This window comes from Peromyscus maniculatus, chromosome 3, assembly GCF_049852395.1.
Source record: "Peromyscus maniculatus bairdii isolate BWxNUB_F1_BW_parent chromosome 3, HU_Pman_BW_mat_3.1, whole genome shotgun sequence".
In the NCBI taxonomy this organism is placed as follows: domain Eukaryota; kingdom Metazoa; phylum Chordata; class Mammalia; order Rodentia; family Cricetidae; genus Peromyscus; species Peromyscus maniculatus.
This window is the reverse complement of record NC_134854.1, coordinates 53,702,307-53,721,515: the sequence shown is the minus strand read 5'-3', so window position 1 is coordinate 53,721,515 and position 19,209 is coordinate 53,702,307. Positions and strand designations below refer to the sequence as shown.

General features: G+C 42.8%; 1 protein-coding gene and 1 long non-coding RNA gene across 6 annotated transcripts in view; one reads left to right on the top strand and one right to left on the bottom strand.

The window, feature by feature from the left end:
• Window positions 1–1,850: 1,850 nt before the first annotated feature.
• LOC121827927 (uncharacterized) lies at window positions 1,851–10,858 on the bottom strand. The gene is made up of 6 exons (XR_013049749.1): window positions 10,524–10,858; window positions 10,283–10,427; window positions 10,101–10,165; window positions 5,534–5,654; window positions 2,265–5,339; window positions 1,851–2,133 (listed from the first exon to the last, which is right to left on the bottom strand). It is a non-coding gene; the product is annotated as an uncharacterized LOC121827927 (long non-coding RNA).
• The window catches only part of Akr1d1 (aldo-keto reductase family 1 member D1), a 36,498-nt gene continuing 21,838 nt past the window's right edge, over window positions 4,550–19,209 (top strand). Inside the window, exons 1-4 of one of the 5 annotated variants that reach the window (XM_015989980.3) lie at window positions 4,550–4,629; window positions 9,677–9,811; window positions 12,574–12,738; window positions 17,291–17,407. In XM_015989980.3, the coding sequence (XP_015845466.1) occupies window positions 9,719–9,811; window positions 12,574–12,738; window positions 17,291–17,407 (375 nt within the window). In that variant the 5' untranslated portion in view covers window positions 4,550–4,629; window positions 9,677–9,718. Of the gene's footprint in view, window positions 4,630–5,099; window positions 5,202–5,313; window positions 5,590–9,676; window positions 9,812–12,573; window positions 12,739–17,290; window positions 17,408–19,209 lie in introns of those variants that run through there. The other 4 variants (XM_076566515.1, XM_076566514.1, XM_076566513.1 and 1 more) reach the window with 4 other exon arrangements.

Here is a 19,209-nt window from a genome sequence, read left to right as displayed (position 1 = left end):
GCCTCCTTGCAACATTTTTCCTAAGCCTTTGTCTGGGCAGTAGCCCTGACTCTTTAGCATCTGTTGTACATGTTGTGTAGTAAGCACTGTTTTCATACCATTTAACACATCCCGTCCCCACAAGTTTACTGGAATGTCAGGTAGCACAAATGGTTGAAAAGTTCCTGCATGACCTTCTTTGTCCTTCCAATTTAAAAGTAGCCTGCTCTGTAATGGCGTCTGAGCTGTGCCGATACCTTGTAGGTGAGAGGTAGAATTTTTAAGGGGCCAATTGGGATCTCAGGATTCTTGTGAAATTATAGATATATCCAGCACCAGAATCCAATAATCTTTTTAACTTAATCCCATATAATTTTATTTTTAATTTAGGCTGTTTATCATTGATAACTGTTTGTCAAAACACCTTTTTCCATGTACTTCTAAAGCCTCTAGTTCTATATATCGGCACCATTTTGAATTTAAAATATGAAAGCAATAATAATTGAGCAATTCTATCACCAGCTTTTGTTTTCATGGTCCTTATTACATATGTCAATTATAAAAGCATTAAATACAATCTCTATAGGATTTGAAAAGGTAAAACTTTAGGTAATACTCTTTAGTATTTTTATAAAACCTTAAAAAGAAGATTTTTTTTTATAGATTTTAAGTAACACATTAATGTAAATAACCAATTATTAACAATGTGGACCAAACAATTTACCTGTATTTTATTTACTGGAAAAATAATTTTGTAACCTCTTTATCAGGAAGAGATTATCATTTATGGGTTTATCTTAGCAACATTATTTAATAAGCTAACAACCCAATCCATTTCAGGTGTTATATTTTTATAGAATTAAACCAAGAATTTCTAGAAAGCAACTTAAATTGTAGAGCCAAATTTTTAGTAATGATCAGCAGACAAGACCATACCTAATATATAGTTTAAAATTATGAATTTTGTTCCTTTAGTTTATCTACCAAGAGGATCCAATATTCATCCAAACATTTATCAAGACAATCAAAAGAACAGAACATCCTTTATTCAAACAGCATTGATTTAGCATTCAATGTCCTGACCGAAACCATTTTTCACCAGAAGTTAGGCCCCGTTTAAACTTTTAGCACCTGTCCCTTCCCGGCCTCAGCTCGCTGGCTCTGTCTAGTGTTCAGGCTCTATTGCCAGCGCCTGTCTAGGCCGCACTCCATCACGGCTCTGCCTCCCACCGGCGTGTACCTGTCCGCCCGCTGCTTCGGGCTATCTCGTGCACGCCTTTGTCTGTCACAGTCGTTGGGTGCACCCCGCACACATAAATTTATGTTTAAACTTTCTACTCCCATGAAGGGACTACCTAATAACGAGTTATTTCCACCATAAGGGAAAAACAGAAAAACATTTCCCACGAAGGGATCCTAAATATTGAATTATTTTCACTCTGAGGGAAAAATAAAAAACATTTGAACCAAAATTAAGCAAACAGACAGCAAAACTTCTAACCCCTGGGCTCGCTTGCTGTTTAGCCAGCAGCAATGAGGCCTACCTGTCGATTCTTTGTAATTCAGATGCTGTCGCTCTGCACTGGCAGGAAGAAAGAGCTCAGAGTTTCAGCTATCCTGAAAACTCTACAGTTGGAAAAAATCTTTACATTCTCCATTACCACTGGGAAGAGGCTTCTCTCTTTCCTTCATCCTTTCTCTGCAGGGCCCCAATCTTTAGGCCTAGCTTCAAAAATTTTTCCCCTTTTTACCGGGAAAATCCTTTTTTCTTGATTAAAATTTTTCCCCCTTTTCTAATGGGAAATTTCATTTCCTTCCCTCTTCTCTATTGGGAAGATATTGGGGAAAATTATAAAGGCCACTCCACGTAGTTAAAAGGAAGGTTTATTTAGTGGATGACTTACAAATGAAGGAATGGATAGGTCGCGGGGGTCTGGGGAAGGCGTATAGCAATCCAGCGGTGTTCTCTGGAGCTCTGCACAATCAATCTCCACCATCCAGGGTCCAGGCGCAGAGAGCATGCCCAGAGCGAGCGCTTGCCCATCCAGCTCTCAGGTTTCCAGCACCTCCCCTCGCCCCGCCTCGTAGGCGTGACAGTTGCCAGAGTCTCAATGGGGGTTGGAGCTTCCAGATCCAAGCTGGAATGGCTACCCACTACAAGAAGATTTCCTTTTTCATTTAAAATCTTTAGCTGTCTTGCCCTTACTTAACTTTGGTGCCTTCCTTCTTCAACAGTCCAATTAACTGACTGTGAGCTAATTGCACCCATTTCAATCCACTCTCACCTGTAAAATGCCGGCCGGCCTTCCAAGAGTGTCCGTCAGCTGGTCCTTCTTTCTCGGATCTCGGTGGGACCTCCATTTGTAGCGGTAATGCCCGCATTACCAATATCCGTTCACCATGTCCGAGCGAAGGGCTGCGGATTAAAAAATAGAGACAAGAGACAGCAGGTCATTCATATGATTGTATGTCGAATGCCGTTTATTGAAAGAGGGAAGAAACCTTAAATACGTACAGGCTTACAGCACAAATGGAGGAACCCCCGGAGGGCAGAAGTTCGCTGTCAATGGTCTACATTCCAGACCCAATGTTGTATATTCTTGCATCTAAGTAGTTAACGCCCAAAATGCAGGATACACAACAAGGAACTTCCCTTAAGCATTCAGAAGGGTGGATACCGGCAGGGAATCTGAATAGGGAGGACATCTGAGCAAGGTCAGCAAGCAAGGCCGCAGCCACTCCCAGTCGGGGGCCAAGGCCCATGGCGCCCACAAGACTCCACTGTTTATTTAAATTCAGATGACAGTTTATCAGATGGACTCAGGAAGAATCAGAGCCTTTCCAGTCTTGATGCACATCCTCACCCGAAGTGGGTATCCTGAAGGAAGAGTAAGGCCCAACACTAACTGACCTCATATACAAATCAGCGCTTGAAGAACAGAGATGCACTGAGAATAAACACCGGCCTAACTTAAGAGAACAGGAATGTTGCAGAAGGACTGCGAGCATAAAAAGGGTATAGCAGAAGTTGGAAAATTTGGAGTGAGGTCCTCGAGGATGGAATTTTAGTAAAGAGAAAGTTAGAACGGATGGGACATGATAGTTGCGATACAGAAATAGAAAAGAGACAAAACTGGAAAAAAGACAGTGCACTCCTTCAGCTTAGTTTCCTTGCCCTCTCTTTATTACTGTATCTTCTTTTTAGATTAAGGGGGTCCTTAGGAGATCAATATTCCTGGTTTCCTTGGATGTGTGTGTGGGTGCAAGGACCTTTATGATGTGCCCTGTGTTTTGTCTGGCAGAACAAAACACAGGGAACTTTTGAGGCAGGCCTAAAACTCTCTATGTAGCCCAGGTTAGCCTTGAACTTGAGGTAATCCTCCTGCCTCTGTTTCTCAGAGGATGCATGACACAGAGCATCTGGGGATTACTGGCGAGCCCCATCTTTTACTGAGCAGTTTAGACAGGTTCTCGTATCTTGGCCAGTAGAAAACGAAGCTATCCAAGCTGCATAGGGTGGCACATGCCTGTAACCCCAGAGCTTAAGATGTAGAGGCAGGAAGGACTTAATCAGGATGTAGAAGTATAAAAACTTCTACTGGGGGCTTAGTTTCCATTTCTGGAATCCTCTGCAATTCCTGGCACGGATCTTGTGTGATGCAGAGATGTGGGATGCTGTATGAGAAAACAGGTACCAGGAAGCTTGAGTGTCCCGTCTTTGACAGTAACACTGGTCCATGTGACACTAGCTGTGTAAGTGACCATATTCTCTGAGTCTGCTAAGTACTTTCCAATGACTCAACCTGGGGAAGCATCTCAAGTTAGTACTCTTTTTGTGTCTAAACTTGCATTGAATTTTTGACAGAGCTCATTGGCCCCCACAAAGATCTATTTAAAAAAAAAACTAAAACAAAACAAAAAATCAGGACTCTGACAGTCTTTGAGTTTTCATTAATTGGTAACTGTTATGCAAATGTTTTGCCTAACCTAGAAAACTTTGCCAACCTAGAAAAAAAGGGAGAGACAGAGGGGAGCTTCACAAATCAAAATTCAAGTTAACCTTCTCTCATCGATTATGTGTGAATAAAGCCTATTAATATAAATACATATCAAGAATCGTGTGCTTTTCCATTTAAAAGAAAAATTCAGCTCTCCCCCTGTTTATTTGATTGCTCATTGGCTGCAGGGTTTGTTTACTTTGCTTTGTTTTTTAAGACAAGTCTTTGCTGTGTAACCCTGCCTGGCTCCATACTTTAGAATTCACCCAAGCTGACCATGAACTTGTGGCAAGCCTTCTAACCTTAGCCTCCCAAATGCAAGGATTCCCATGTTTAAATAAAAGGATTCCCATTCAACTCCCAAGAACTTCAGATTTAAATACGCGTTTCAATCAGAGGGAAATTATAATATACTTTATGAAGCAAAAAGAAGAGCCTGGATACATTGATTATTTCTGCTTTCCATATCACTGTTCATCACACCTTAAAGCTGTGGACAAAAGGCCTCTTGATTATTTACCTGTGTTAAGAAATGACCTGTAACCTGTATGTACTTTTGACTAGTCTCTATTTACAGCATGGGGCTGAGTTGACCTAATGTTTAATCTCTGGAATGGCCTGGACTGTGGCATTGATCTTCTACTAACTAAAGGTAAACAATGTTATGTTAACATTGGTCTGTGAGTTGTTTCATGGTAGCACATGGTAGAAACTAATTAATCTGTCAGGACTATTTAAGAGTAGTAACTATATTTATAATTTGCCCAGACTTTGAGTGGAACTTGGAGGAACCGAGGCAGGTCACATAATAAAATAAGCCCATGTCACCTACCTGGTGCAAGCTTTGGGCTTCCTGGCACCAAGACATTTAGACAGGCCAGCTTGTGGTGGGTTTAACAGCCTGAAGGAAAAGTGAATCCATCACATCATGAAAGAGCCTGCCCTTGAGATCGCTAGAGCCGACCAGTGCTTTGCCACCTCCCGTTGCTACTTTATTCATTACCTGTAATAGTATGGTCCCATGAGTTCAAACTGGGTCCCGCAAATCCTTTTACTAACCAAATTCTTAAAACAATCGATAACTGGATACTTCACCCCACTCTGAAGCCAGGAAGCTGGGATACATTGTGCCACACTGACTCGTGGCACACGTCAAGTGACTTCTGAAGACAGACGTCCCCAGCTGTACTTGCCAGGCCCACGACACAAACAAAGAAACTGTAGGTATAATCAATATCTTCTAGTAAGTTTGTTTTTCAGTCCTCTTCATTTCCAGGATGGATCCAGACTTTTTCTTGTGAGGCTGCTATCAAAGAACTCCAAAGGTTTTTGTGCCGGAAACTTCATTACTCTTCTTCAATCCTCAGGGGAGAAAAGACACAATAATGAGGGAATTCTGGAAATTCTGAGTTTCAGAGACTCTAGAAACCCCAGATCCTGGGTCTAAGTGAGGTATCCATTACCCTTTGCGATACAGCCCCCTCCCTCCAATTCTCCTCTCTGTAACAACGTGCCCCGCCACAAACAGACCCTCCCATTCGAACCCCAGACTCTACCAGGCAACAAGTGCTGAAGACAAAGGACTGTCAACCAGGTCATCAAACAGGCACAAGTAGGTCTTCCAAAGCAGCCACCGAGGCAGCCTTTCCACTCCCTGAAACCTGGGGAGTTTGTCTTCTGCAAGAAAGAAAAAAGCACAACTTGTCTTGAGTGTTGATCGGTCAAACCTTGTCAGATACTGCAGATGAATAGTTAATGTTATAATGAAGCTCTACTCCAGTGCCTGGCATGTGATATTCCTCCCTCAGGCTCTGTTTTCTCATGTTCTAAGGACACCAGTCATTGGATTAAAGCCCACCCTAACCCAGTATGAACTGATTAGCTAATTGTGTATTCGAAGACTTTGTTTGCAAAGAGGTCATGTTCCATAGTTTGGAGTAGATGCCAATAACCCAGTACATTCCACCATATGAAATTGCTGTGAAAATTAAATTAGAGAGGACATGTAAGATACATAAGCAAACTGAAAAATAAACCTTTTTGTTGTAATTATTTGTTGTGAACTTGGAGCTGCTGAGAAAGTATGATTCATAAGCAATTGTCCTGTCGAATGTAAGTAGTGCTTATTTTAGGTAATTAAATCAGTGAATGATGCCTGAACATCAGAATATGTTTTTTAAGTACACCAAGTGATTCTTCCACGTAGGTAGGGCTAAAAGCTAACTGCCAACTAATAGGTTTCCCTGTGCTATGCTGGAGAAGCACTCTCATTAAGTGTATGTGTGGCTACTCACCCATGAACACGCAATGGGGGAGAGCCCAAGTAAGAACGTGTATCTGATGTGGTAGTAGTCTGTCAAGGAAAGCTGTAACCAGCCAGCTTGAGAGAGTTGCTGTGTGGTCTGGAACCAGCAAGGCCATAGAGGTGCAGTTGTCTGATCTCTTGGTATCACACCAATTGACAGACACAGAGCTACAAGACTAAGTTTGTGCCTTGCTGTGTATGAGAGCTGCTTTGGCCTCTTTATGATTGGCCTATTTCTCTCTTGGGGATATGTGTGGTGGTTTGAAAGAAAATGGCTCAGAAAGGGAGCGCACTGTTGGGAGGTGTGGCTTTATTTGAGTAGGTGTGGCCTTCTTGGAGGAAGTCCGTCATTGCGGAGGTAGGCTTTGAGGTCACGCTCAAGCGTTGCTCAGTGTGATACTCAGTTTATTTCCTGTTGCATGCATATCAACATGTAGCAGCTACCTCTCCAGCACCATGTCTGCCTGCATGCTGCCATGTCCTTCCGTGATGATAGGATTGAACCTCTGAACTATAAAAGAGCCACCCAAGTGAATTGTTTTCTTTATAAAAGTTGCTATAGTCATGGTGTCTCTTCACAGCAATAGAAACGGAAGTTGGTACCCAGGGACTAGTAATTGTTGTGCTAGGCCTGACCATGTTTTTGTTTGGAGGAATTTGGACTTTGGTACTTTGGGTTAAGAAAGCAGTAGAATGCTTTAAGCACTGCTTAATGGGCCATATTTTGGGAGCATGGAAGACAGTGGTACTGAATGTGATTTGAACTGTGGGGGGCTAGCTCAAGAGGTTTCAGAGGAGAAGAAAATTGATATGTGACCTACCACAAAATACCTTGTGATATTTTGGTGGAAAATGTGGCTGCTTTTTGCTCTTGTCTGAAAAGTCTGCCTGAGGCTAAAGTGAAGAGTTCCAGATTAACTTCTTTGGCAGAGGAAATCCCAAAACAGCCTAATATAGACTCTGTCATGTGGTTATTAGTGTTAACTCTGATGAAGATTTATAATGAAAAGGAGCAAACTAAGTAAATAAAAATACAAAACATACAGGTTGAGAAAAGGGGCACCAGAAAGTGGAAGAGAATAGAGCTAAATCCTGTGTTCAAGGAGATAAACAGATTAAGAAACGGAATAAAGGGAGTGGTGACCTCAGGGCAATGTCCACCTGGCTAAATTTCCAACTTGTGAAAAAGAATCAAGCAAAAGCTTAGAGCCAGGTGTGGTGGTACATGCCTTTAATCCCAGCACTGGCAGATCTCTCAGTTTGAGGCCAGCTTGGTCTATAGAGCAAGTTCCAGAACAGTCAAGATTAGGCATGGAAGAAAACTATGGAAAACCAAAAGCTGATGAATATGTAATTAAACAATATGTAATTAAACCATGTTCTAGCCCCAGCAAGACCAGAACTTGGCAGCTTCAACCATGTAGTTCTGGTTTTAGAGTCAGGGAAAAAAAGAAATGGATTATGGATTTGTCTCCACACCTAAGGAAAGCTGCTGAGGCCAGGCATGTATCAGGGGTGTCCCTGCATGGAGGCCTAGAGAGGCCATTGCCTGAAGCTGTGAAGTTGAAGCCTGGATTGCTTTGGAGAGCCCAAGATGTTACAGATGCCAGAGCTATGGGATATTTGTCAAGGACAGCTGCTAACTCAGAGTGGAACCGGCTCAAGAGAAAGAAGTGTGTTGCAGTCAACAAAGCAGAAAGGAGTTTGGAGATCTGAAGAGCTTTTTGGCATCAGGCATGGAGATACAAAGTTTGGAGTTTGCCAAGCTGGTTTTTGGTCTTGCTTTGGTCCAGTATTCCCTCACTGTGCTCCCATACCTATGTTTTGGTATATCCTGTACCATTATATTTTGGAAGTATGTGATCTGCTTTTTTATTTTGATTTTACAGGTGATTATAGTTAAGAGACTGCATAAATCTAAAAAGATACTTTGGACTTTGGACTTTAAAAGTTTGAGACTGTGATAGACTATGGGGACTTTTGAAGTTGGACTAAATGCATTTTTGCATTATGATATGGCTATAAGTCTTTGGGCACCAGGGTATGTAATATGGTGGTTTGAAAGAAAATGGCCCCCAAAGGGAATGGCACTATTAGGAGGTGTGGCCTTATTGGAGTAGGTATGACCTTCTTGGAGGGAGTGTGTCATTGTGGAGGTGGCTGAGGTCTCATATATGTTCAAGCTTTGCTCAGTGTGATACTCAGTTTATTTCCTGTTGCATGCATATCAACATGTAGCAGCTACCTCTCCAGCACCATGTCTGCCTGCATGCTGCCATGTCCCATCATGATGATAATGTACTGAACCTCTGATCTGTAAGCAAGCCACCCCAATTAAATGTTTTCCTTTATAAGAGTTGCCATGTCATGGTATCTCTTCACAACAATAGAAACCCTAACTAAGACAGGAAGGGAGTATTGACTCCATCTTGAAACTTTTCAGATGTGAAGTTTGGTCTCTCTCTTTGCTGTTTTGTCCACCTTGGCGAGTCTGCTACATGCTCCCACCCTCATACACTGCACTGCCACAAGTGCAAAGTAACGAGTCTGTGACCTGGGATCAAGACTTCTAAACCCATGAACCAAATAAACCTTTCTTCCTTAGTAGTTGATTTATCTTGGATATTTTGTCATAGAAAGGGAAAGGCCATTTACACAGATCCATTTGTTACTTAGTAGCCACTTCAGGCATCTGAATGACTGTTGTAATATTGAAATTCTTAAGTTCAAGTAAATCTTAATTTATCATGACTCCAAATTATAAGATCAGTGATTCTGGTTACTCAAATGCCAAAGAGAAACTATAAAATGATTCCTTTAAGTGAAAAGACAAAAGTGTGACATATGTGTGTATAGGAAACAGTACTTACTATGTGCAGTTTCAGGCATTTATTGTACACCTTGGAAGCATATCTCTCAGATAAACCAACTACTATATGTGGAGAAGGTGTTTGGGGAGGTAATTAGGTTCAATAAAGGCACAATGGTTGCAATTTCACAATGGGACTCCGTAGTACCCTTACCACTAGAGACTAGAAAATTGGCCTTGCCACCTCACACCCAATATTAGCTAGTTTCTTTATAGTTTAAGCAAGTTGAAGATAGAGCTGTTATTTGCCAGCGAATCCTCCTGACAGAAGCCAGACAGATACATTTTCTTTTCAGAACACTAAGCATAACCCATTAACAGGTTGACTATTGTCAAGCCTCTGATGAAGTTCAAAGAAACAACACTGCTACAACTCTCCAGAGGAACCTTGTGGGAGGAGTGGGGATATTGAGAAATCTATTTGCTGATCTTCTTTCCCTGTCAAGCTCCTCCTCCTAGTGCTCAGCTCTTTTTGCAATAGGTCCTAGGATATACTTTCAAATAGCGTGTCTCTGTCCTATTCAGAATCACTACTAGAAACTTGAAGCTCCAGCTCCCTTCTCCACAATGAACCACAGTGCTACAAACCATCGAATACCTCTAAGTGATGGGAACAGCATTCCTATCATTGGGCTTGGTACCTACTCAGATCCTGCACCGGTACGTACGTGTGTGTTGGTGTGTGTGTGTGTGCAAAATAATAAAAGCAAGATCTAATGACTACTATCAATGACTACTGTTTACCTGAATGGATTTTAAATCAAAGGTTAAACTCTATCAGTTCATGAATTAATGTTTTCCAATTGCAGAAATCAATTTTTCTTTATCCTAAAGGCCAACAATGAGAGTAAAGTGAGGGACACGGGACTTGTGAATTTATGATTTATAAATTGCTTTTCATTTTTGTCCAAGAATTTTTAGTTCAATCTAACAAACATTTAATGGATACCTGCCAAGCAGTCATATCCAAGCTTTTTGAATTGCGACACAGTGCCATCATCTGCAGAGTTCATGCTATAAAAGATCGAAAATAAAGTCAAAACATTTTAAGTAAGTTTGTGAGTTTGCATAGAGATGCATTCATAGCCACTCATATCCAGATGTGGCCTGCAGGCTGCAGGCTAGGCTCACCTATAAGCATGAGTCTATAGAGGCTTCCAGTATGAAGAGAATTGTCTTGCTATGTGGGCCTTTAAACTCTAAGAGAAAACATAGGCTCCTTAACAACTGTAGAAGCAATGAAGGCCGAGTCTGGTCCTCTAACTGTGCCCGATATCTGAAAACACAGAAAGGAGAAGAATCCAAATCTGCAGAAAAGGGTCTGCACAGAAGAATCCTTCCCTCGTGGAGGTTTGGGGCCATCATTGTTTACCTGGGTTGCTTTGATCTCCTCATAATGTAGACTCAGGAGGTGGAGAGCATGATGGAGCCAAACTGGTCACTTCATGGTGACTGGGAAGCAGACACAAAGTGATGGTGTCAGAGAAGCAGCATTGGGGGCTTTCTGAAGCCCACGTGTGGTCATGTCACACTTCCATTCCCTATCAATTACAAGTTTCACGTTCCTTACCCTGCACTCCAAGCCTTTACAGGTTAGCTGACTTGTCAGTCCAGCCACCCAGCCATTATCACTCTCCCTACATGCAACTCACAGACTAGGGCTAAGGAGATGGCCAAGAGGGTAAAGTACCTGCTTCACAAACATGAGGACCTGATTTCAGACCCCTGGCACCCAAACAAAAAAACCAGGCACGGTGGCATGTGCCCCTAACCCTAGTGCTGTTGGGGCGTAACAGGCAGATTCCCAGTGCCTCATTGGCTAGAACTCCAGATTCACTGAGAGGCCTTGTCTCCAAACAAAGCAAAATAAACGAATAGAAACAGAAGAGTATTTGGCTCAGTGGGTAAAGGGACTTGCTCTGATAATGTGAGTTCAAACCCTGGGACCAACCTGGTGGAAGGAGAGGCCTGACTCCCACAGGTTGTCCTCTGTCTTCCACAATTGCACCATAGAGTATACTTGAAATTGGTCCCTGGCCTTCACCCTTCACACACACATCCACAGGTGAGTTTACTCACACACACACACACACACACACACACACACATATTCATACACACACATATATGTCACATTTGCACACAGACAGACCCAAAAAAAGGAATATGATCTGAGTTTCATAGTAACTCTCCCATCTCAACAACTTTGAACATACTGTCCTCTCTTTCTCTACCTGCATCACCCTGTCTTTGGACTTGCTCATTTGTCTGCTGCTGAACTTGGTTTGTATGTACATGTGTGAGGGATGTGCATGTGTGTATAACTGTGTGTGAGGCCAAAGGTTGGCACTGGGTGTCTTTTCAGCTGCTCTCCACCTTATTTTTTGAGACAGAGTCTCCCACTGAACCTAGAGCTCACCAGCTTCTACACTGGCAGACCAGTGAGCTCCAAGGATACACATGCCTGTCTCTACCCCTCAACCAGCACTGGAGATACAGATGCACCCCATCACGCTCGGCTTTTATGTGGGTGCTGGGTATCCAGTCTCAGGCCCTCTTACTAGCTTGGCATGCTGTTTATCAGTGAGCCATTTCCCAGCCCCCTCTACAAAACGTTTAAGGCTCAAATCAAAGGAGATCAATCAGTACCTCCTCCCTCTCAGGACACCCCAATTTACACGTGTTCACACACAGCCCCTTGTTGTTGACTCTGTAGCACTTATCCGAATCGTAACTACTAACACCCTGCAGTCTTTCCCACTGGCCTGAGATGTCCATTAGAAAAGACTATTGCTTCTTCAACTCTAGAGACTCATGATAATGTCTAGTATATGATGCAGGTTCAAACAGTACTCGTTCATCTAATGGAAAAGTTTGAGAGAGGGATGTGCACATCAGAGGGTATAGAGATATAAATAAAGTTTAAAAAGCAACAGCTAAAAGTATTCCAAACATTTAACTATGTGCCAGGAACTCTGAACATGTTTTGTACTACATGCATTTTCTAATGTAATCCTTACATTACAAAACCAATGCCAGTTAAGCCCTCAGACCAATAGGGAAACATCATAGGGAGATGGAACACATTGCCCCAGATTAGGCTGTCGAGTCCCAGAGCTGAGATGTGAACCTATGTCCTCGTCTGTGCAGACATTCAGACTCTGCACACTGCTTTGGTAATACTGAGATCACATCAACTTTCTGAAGCTCCAGTGCCGAGGGCAATCTGGGGTGGGTGGGTGGAGTGCTGAAGGAGGCAGCCCTCTATGGTTTCTTCTGTCTCCATGGTCTTCCAATCATGACAGCAGGGAACTGAGAACTGTTGTGTGGGCTACAAAACAATGTATTTTGGGATGTCCTTTTTACCATGAACTTAAAACCCATTTCTCTTCTCCCCACATTTATCCTCATTGTCACATAAGGTCCCTAGAGAGACCTATCTGGCGGTGAAAATGGCCATTGACGAGGGGTACCGGCACTTTGATGGGGCCTACCTCTACAAAAATGAACATGAAGTCGGCGAGGCCATCAGAGAAAAGATAGCAGAAGGGAAGGTGAAGAGGGAGGAGATTTTCTACTGCGGAAAGGTGAGTCATCTCTGACTATGTAGATACAGTCAGCATGGTATAGGGTGGGGTACAGCTCAGTAGGACAGCCTGCCTCGTGTGCACAAGGACCTAGATGTGATCTCAAACATTGGAGCACAATAAAAGAAAGAAGAAGAGGAGGAAAAGGAGGAGGAAGTGGTCAAGTTATCCTTTGAAACCCTTTAATTTGCTGGAAAAAAAATGCCTGTGTATGCATGCACATCAATTTAACATAATGTGGCTCACACATAGTGAAATATGATCACAAGTAAACCGAAAGGCCATGTGTAACTGCCTGGAGCCAGGTATTTTGGTGAATTGGGGAGATCAGAGAGACAGAACAGGCCACAGCTTCCTCATCTCACCAATTCCTCAAGTGATCCTGTTTCTTCAGACTGGATGCCTCTGGGTTCTCATCCAGAATGAATCTCAGTTGAACTGCTGCTCTCGAAAGCCTGAAAGCTTAACCAGCCAAATGCTTCTAGTTTCTGGTCTTCACACCTTATGTATCTTTCTGCCTTCTGCCATCACTCCCTGGGATTAAAGGCATGAGTCACCATGCTTGGCTATATCCTTGAACAGATGGATTTCTGCCTCTGGAATGCTAGGATTAAAGGTGTGTGCTATCACTGCCTATCCTCCATGTTTAATATTGTGGCTGTTCTGTCTCTGACCCCAGACAAGTTTATTAGGGTGCACAATATTTTGGGGAACACAATACCACCACATTCCAGCAGTGAGGTATTTAGCATTTACAAACCTTGGTTCCCCTCTTTAAGATGGGAATAATAAAGCCAAGCATTTCATAAACTTATGAATTAACATTTACAAAGCACTTCAACTACCTAATATGAAACTAATATTTTATGTCTTTGTTGAACAAAAGAACATTAAACAGGGTCTGTAATTCCAGCTACTCAGGAGGCTGAGGCAGGAAGATGCCTGCCTGGGCTACAGATAGAGTTCAAAGACAGCCTAAATAACTTAACAAGCCTTCATCTTCAAAGTTAAAAAGGAATTATGCTGTAGCTCAGTGGTACAGTGTTTACCTAGCAGGCACAAGGCCCTGGGTTCAATCCTTAACATCAAAGACAAAAAAGAAAAAGTGAATTAAAATGGAAAGCAGAATTTTCACTTGGATGGAATGGCATTGATAATGCCAGTGGAGCCCATAGTGATAACAGGAGCATTTTTCTACTATTCTCTCTCTCCTTTACATTTTTTCTATTCCATGCTCCCTCCCACCATCACTAGGATTTGAACCCAGGACCTTGTGTAGGTAAGGCAGGCATTGACTCACTAAGCTACATTCCCAACTTTTTAAATAGTACGTGTACATGTGTATGTGTGTATGTGGTATGTGTGTGTGTATGTAGGCCAGAAGCCAACTTCAGCTGTCATGCGTCAGCAGCCACCCATCTTGTTTTTTTGTCTTACTAAGACCTGGGGACCACTGATTAGGTCGGTCTGGCTGCCAGCAAGCCACAAGGATCTACTTATCTCTGCCTCTCCAGCCCTGTGATTGTGCAGGGCATTTGTGCATGTGCTACCTGTCAGGAATTGTATGTAGCAGGACCCCCAGATGCAGTGGTGGGCTGGCCGACAGCCCAGTCCATGTGGGCATGGCAGCGGGTGGAGATACACCACCCAGACACTGCATCCATGTGGAAATGGTTTATTATAATAGAAAGATGAAACGGCAGAAAGACAGAAAAGGGGGGGCAGGGGTTTGAAAGTGCACACCTCATGGTAGGAAGTGGAAGAGAGAGGGGAAGGGGTGGAGTTTTCCCTTAAGAATAGACTTCTATGTCAGGGCATAGGGTGGTGCCAAGGGGCAGGACCAGAATTAACACTACCAAGACTGGTTTTTTCAAATGGGGCCAGGGAATTGAGCTCGGGTCCTCATACTTCTATGCCCAGCCCTATGCTGACACAACTATCTCACCAGCCCCGTCCCCTGACATCACCCCTATCAACCAACCCTTCTTTAAGCTTTAGTTTGAGACAGTCTTGACAAGTTGCCTAATCTGACCTAGAACTCACTCTGCACCCTTGTAGCTAGAGTTTTCCTGCCTGGCCCACAGTCAGGACAAATCTTTGTCACCCGCCAGTCCCACAGCCACTCAGACCCAACCAAGTAAACACAGAGACTTATATTGTTTACAAACTGTATGGCCATGGCAGGCTTCTTGCTAACTGTTCTTATAGCTTAAATTAATCCATTTCCATAAATCTATACCTTGCCACGTGGCTCGTGGCTTACCGGCATCTTTACATGCTGCTTGTCCTGGCAGTGGCTGGCAGTGTTTCCTTCTGCCTTCCTGTTCTTTCTTTTCTCCTCTCTGTTAGTCCCACCTATACTTCCTGCCTAACCACAGGCTAATCAATGTTTTATTTACTAACCAATCAGAGCAACACATTTGCCATACAGAACAATCCACAACACTTCCCCTTTTCTTTCTTTTTTTCTTCCTTCCTTTCTTCCTTCCTTTCTTTTTTTTTTTTAAGGGATGGTTTTAACCTTAACAAAGTAAAATTACATATAATTTGGGAATTTGGGCATAGCTTCTCTTACTACTTCCTGCAGGAGGGGGGCACTGTATCTTATGGGGACACAAAGAAAATTTTAGGAATATGGAATAGTCCATGAGGCTGTATTGTCTGAGCCAGTTGCCTTCAAACCATTCTGGATGTTGGATCATCTGGGCCATGGTGTCATCAGAGACCTTTCAGGGGGTCTTGGCTGGTCAAACCTGATGTATCTTAATCTGGAAAAAATCCATAGCCTCTGGCTTTCTGTGGGAACAAAAGCAGAGTCTCCTTTCCAAAGCAACACATCCTTACATCCAAATTTTGAAGTCAAGGTATCTTTAATATATGCATATTGGTTTAACTCAACATCTTTTATGATCAAATGTTTTTCTGCAGTTAAAAATCCCAAAGACAACACAATCCAGATTCTCTGTGTAATATTCATCTTTACATGGCTTATTTTTTATATTAATTTTATTGTCTCTTTAAAGACTTTATTTTTTAAAACTATATATTTGTTTATATAACTGTATATATCACCTTTTTTGTCTCTTTCAAGCCTACATATATTTTACACACATTGTAAACTATTACATCTGAATCTGTCTTATTGTGAATCTATTGCTTTAAACTGCAGCTATAGCTGCTGGCTCTGCCCACCTCAGCTTCCCAACATGGCGGTGGTACGTTTACTTATAGCTCTGGGAGCTATCGTGGGTCTATGCTTTTATCCAAGCAGTGTGTAGCCCAGAAACCTCTTTTTTTTTTTTTTTTTTTTTGTTTTGACTAGCAAAGGCTAAATCCACCAAGCAACTTAATGTGCCACTTGCAGAGGCCTCATTCCCACCATACTGAAGATCGAGTATGCAGGCTAGGAACCAGCCAGTAGCTCAAACCGGCAGGCCGCTGCTCATTTGAGAGAGACAATTAGGAAGCTGTTTTTAGCTCCATTTTAAACTCTTTTCTCAGGTTTTAAGTGGAAACTCTTGCCAACTTGTTGGGCACCATTTGTAGCTCTGTTTTAGAATCTTTTCTCAGGTTTTAGGTGGAAACTCTTGCCAACTCATTGAGCGCCATTTGTAGCTAGAGTTTTCCTGCCTTGCCCACAGTCAGGACAAATCTTTGTCACCTGCCAGTCCCACAGCCACTCAGACCCAACCAAGTAAACACAGAGACTTATATTGCTTACAAACTGTATGGCCATGGCAGGCTTCTTGCTAACTGTTCTTATATCTTAAATTAATCCATTTCCATAAATCTATACCTTGCCACGTGGCTCGTGGCTTACCAGCATCTTTACATGCTGCTTGTCCTGGCAGTGGCTGGCAGTGTCTCCTTCTGCCTTCCTGTTCTTTCTTTTCTCCTCTCTGTTAGTCCCGCCTATACTTCCTGCCTAGCCACGGGCCAATCAGTGTTTTATTTACTAACCAGTCAGAGCAACACATTTGCCATACAGAACATCCCACAGCACTCCCTTTTGCCACAGCCTACCAAATAGCTAATATTACAGGTGTGCGCCATTATGTCTTGTTTTTTGTTTTTTTGTTTTTTTGTTTGTTTTTCTGTGCTTTCAAGACAAGAATAAAACTGGGGACTCTAACTTTCCAAGTTTATTTCCTTGGGGGACAAACAGGGTTTAAAAAGTCAATCTTCTCCCCCACTCTCCCACCAAAAAGCCTTGGAGCATGATTTATGCCACCAGAAGATGTACTAATTTATCTGATTACCTCTCTGTGTTTTCTGCATTGGCATGATAACCTGGCCTTACCCCATCCACCATCTGACACTTTGGACTTGGAGTAAAGCCTTAGCAAGAATTGGCAGGATTGCCCTGGGGTGTGACACCCAGTGAGACTGATGAAGAGGACCGTCCTAGTGTTGTCCCAACTCTTCCTGTGCTCAGGCATAAGCATGCTTCTGTGACAGGAAAGGAGCAGATGGCATGTGTGTGAGGGATCTACTGTGAGAATGTGGAAGGAAGTAGATACTATTTCACTAGCCTCCTTGGTTTTCTTTCCAGCTGTGGGCTACAGATCACATCCCAGAGTTGGTCCGCCCAGCCCTGGAAAGGACGCTAAAGGGCCTCCAGCTGGATTATGTGGACCTTTTCATCATTGAAATACCCATGGCCTTTAAGGTAAGCTCGGGTACCTAGAGTTAGAGCTCTATTCCTTATTGCTCATTCTTTAGTAGCACACAATACTACAGAATCTTCGCTACCATAGATACTGGTCTTGCTGACAAAACCCCAACAAACAATGCTAACAGGTTCGGGCCCAAGTTTCTTAGCTGCCAGAGATCCGCTCCAGCTGGGTTCAGGTCCTAAAAGGGAGGTATGGAGTCAGCCAGGGGGAGTGGGGGGACACACGGTGAGGGGGGGGCAGTTAGGGGAGATGTCACATGACTGACACTATCTGGGGGTGAATGGAATGGCTGCGTTTATTGAAAAAAGGCTCTACCTTTTATACTCAATAGTTTAGCCACAGGTAAGATTGAAAGCAGACTCAGAGACAAAGTGGCCATTAACTTCATTACAGTATTTTTTTGCTGAGACAAAAGTGAGCAAGTATGTAAATGTCTATTGTTCTCAAAGGTTCAGTAACTCCACCAGGCACCCTCTTAGAGCAAAGAAAGGGCCGGAAGTTCCTCCTGTCAGAGATAAGGAGGACTCCCTTTAGCAAGCAAGAACTTTCCTCCAGTCCCCCGAGGGAAAGGAGCCCCTTATCCAAATGTCTGACCTTGGAAAAGGACTTCTTCTGGGGACCAGACACTCCACTACAATTTAAGAGCAATTTTCATTCCTCAAGGGGCACGATGCAGCATTTGCACTGAGCTGTTCCCTAATTGTGTCCCTTTGTGTCTTAGTTTTACTACCTGGGCCTGTTCCCCTCACATGCTCCCAAAAGGGAAGGTCCTGATGTCTTACTCTTTTCCCATTATCCTGTACCATTCTGATTTCTCTATACTTATTAACTGAACTCTTGTCCTCCATGGCCTCAGGCCCTGGATCTGGATTATGGGCATTTCATCCTTGGGGGCAAGGTGTGTCCTTTGTAAATCTGTAACTTTCTTGTTCTTGGTGTAATCAGGAGGGCACAATGGGGACTCCTGTGTGCCAAGACATCATGCTATATGGTTCCTATTTTGTTTAAAGAGGCTGCCGTTTTATACATTTTCATCCTTCAAAGCCCACACAAAATCTCCCAAAGGAAAAGGCATAAGAGAACTCCCATAACACATAGTGAGAATCATTAAAATTAAAGTAGTAAGGTGCTGAAGAATTGTGGTCTGCAATGTGGAAATGCTGGAACTTTCTCAAGCAGCAATGGTTACCATGCGGTCCATACCACTTAACTAAGTGAAGCTTCTATTATACATGTTTTAACAACTGTAGTAGTTTTCCATCAAACTAACATTGTGATCCACATTTTACTTAACCAGTATCTAGACATATCCATCGTATAAACCCATGGCCATAAAAATAGCTTCCACAGAGCAAAATATTATATACAACAACAAAAAAAATTCTTGTCTCCCTGTGGTGATATTTTATTTGTGCATCCCAATAAAGCTTACCTGTAGATCAGAGGAAAAAGTCAGGCACTATATTAAACATAGAGGTCAGGCAGTGGTAGCACACGCCTTTAATCCTAGCATTCAGAAGGCAAAGATTCATCTGGATCTCTATGAGCTCAAGGCCACACTGGGAACAGAGCCAGGCATGGTAGCACACGCCTTTAATTTCCAGCACTAGTTAACCATAGAGGTCTGGAGGTCTGTACAGAAAGACAGGAAGTGATAGAACTGGGCAGAAAGAGGAAGTGATGTAGCTGAGCGGAGAGAGGAAGTGGGATGGCAGGGCACAGAAAGGATATAGGTGTGAGTAGACAGGAAGTAGGTCTCTCTCTTGGGCTGAGGATTTCCTAGCGGTAAGAATGT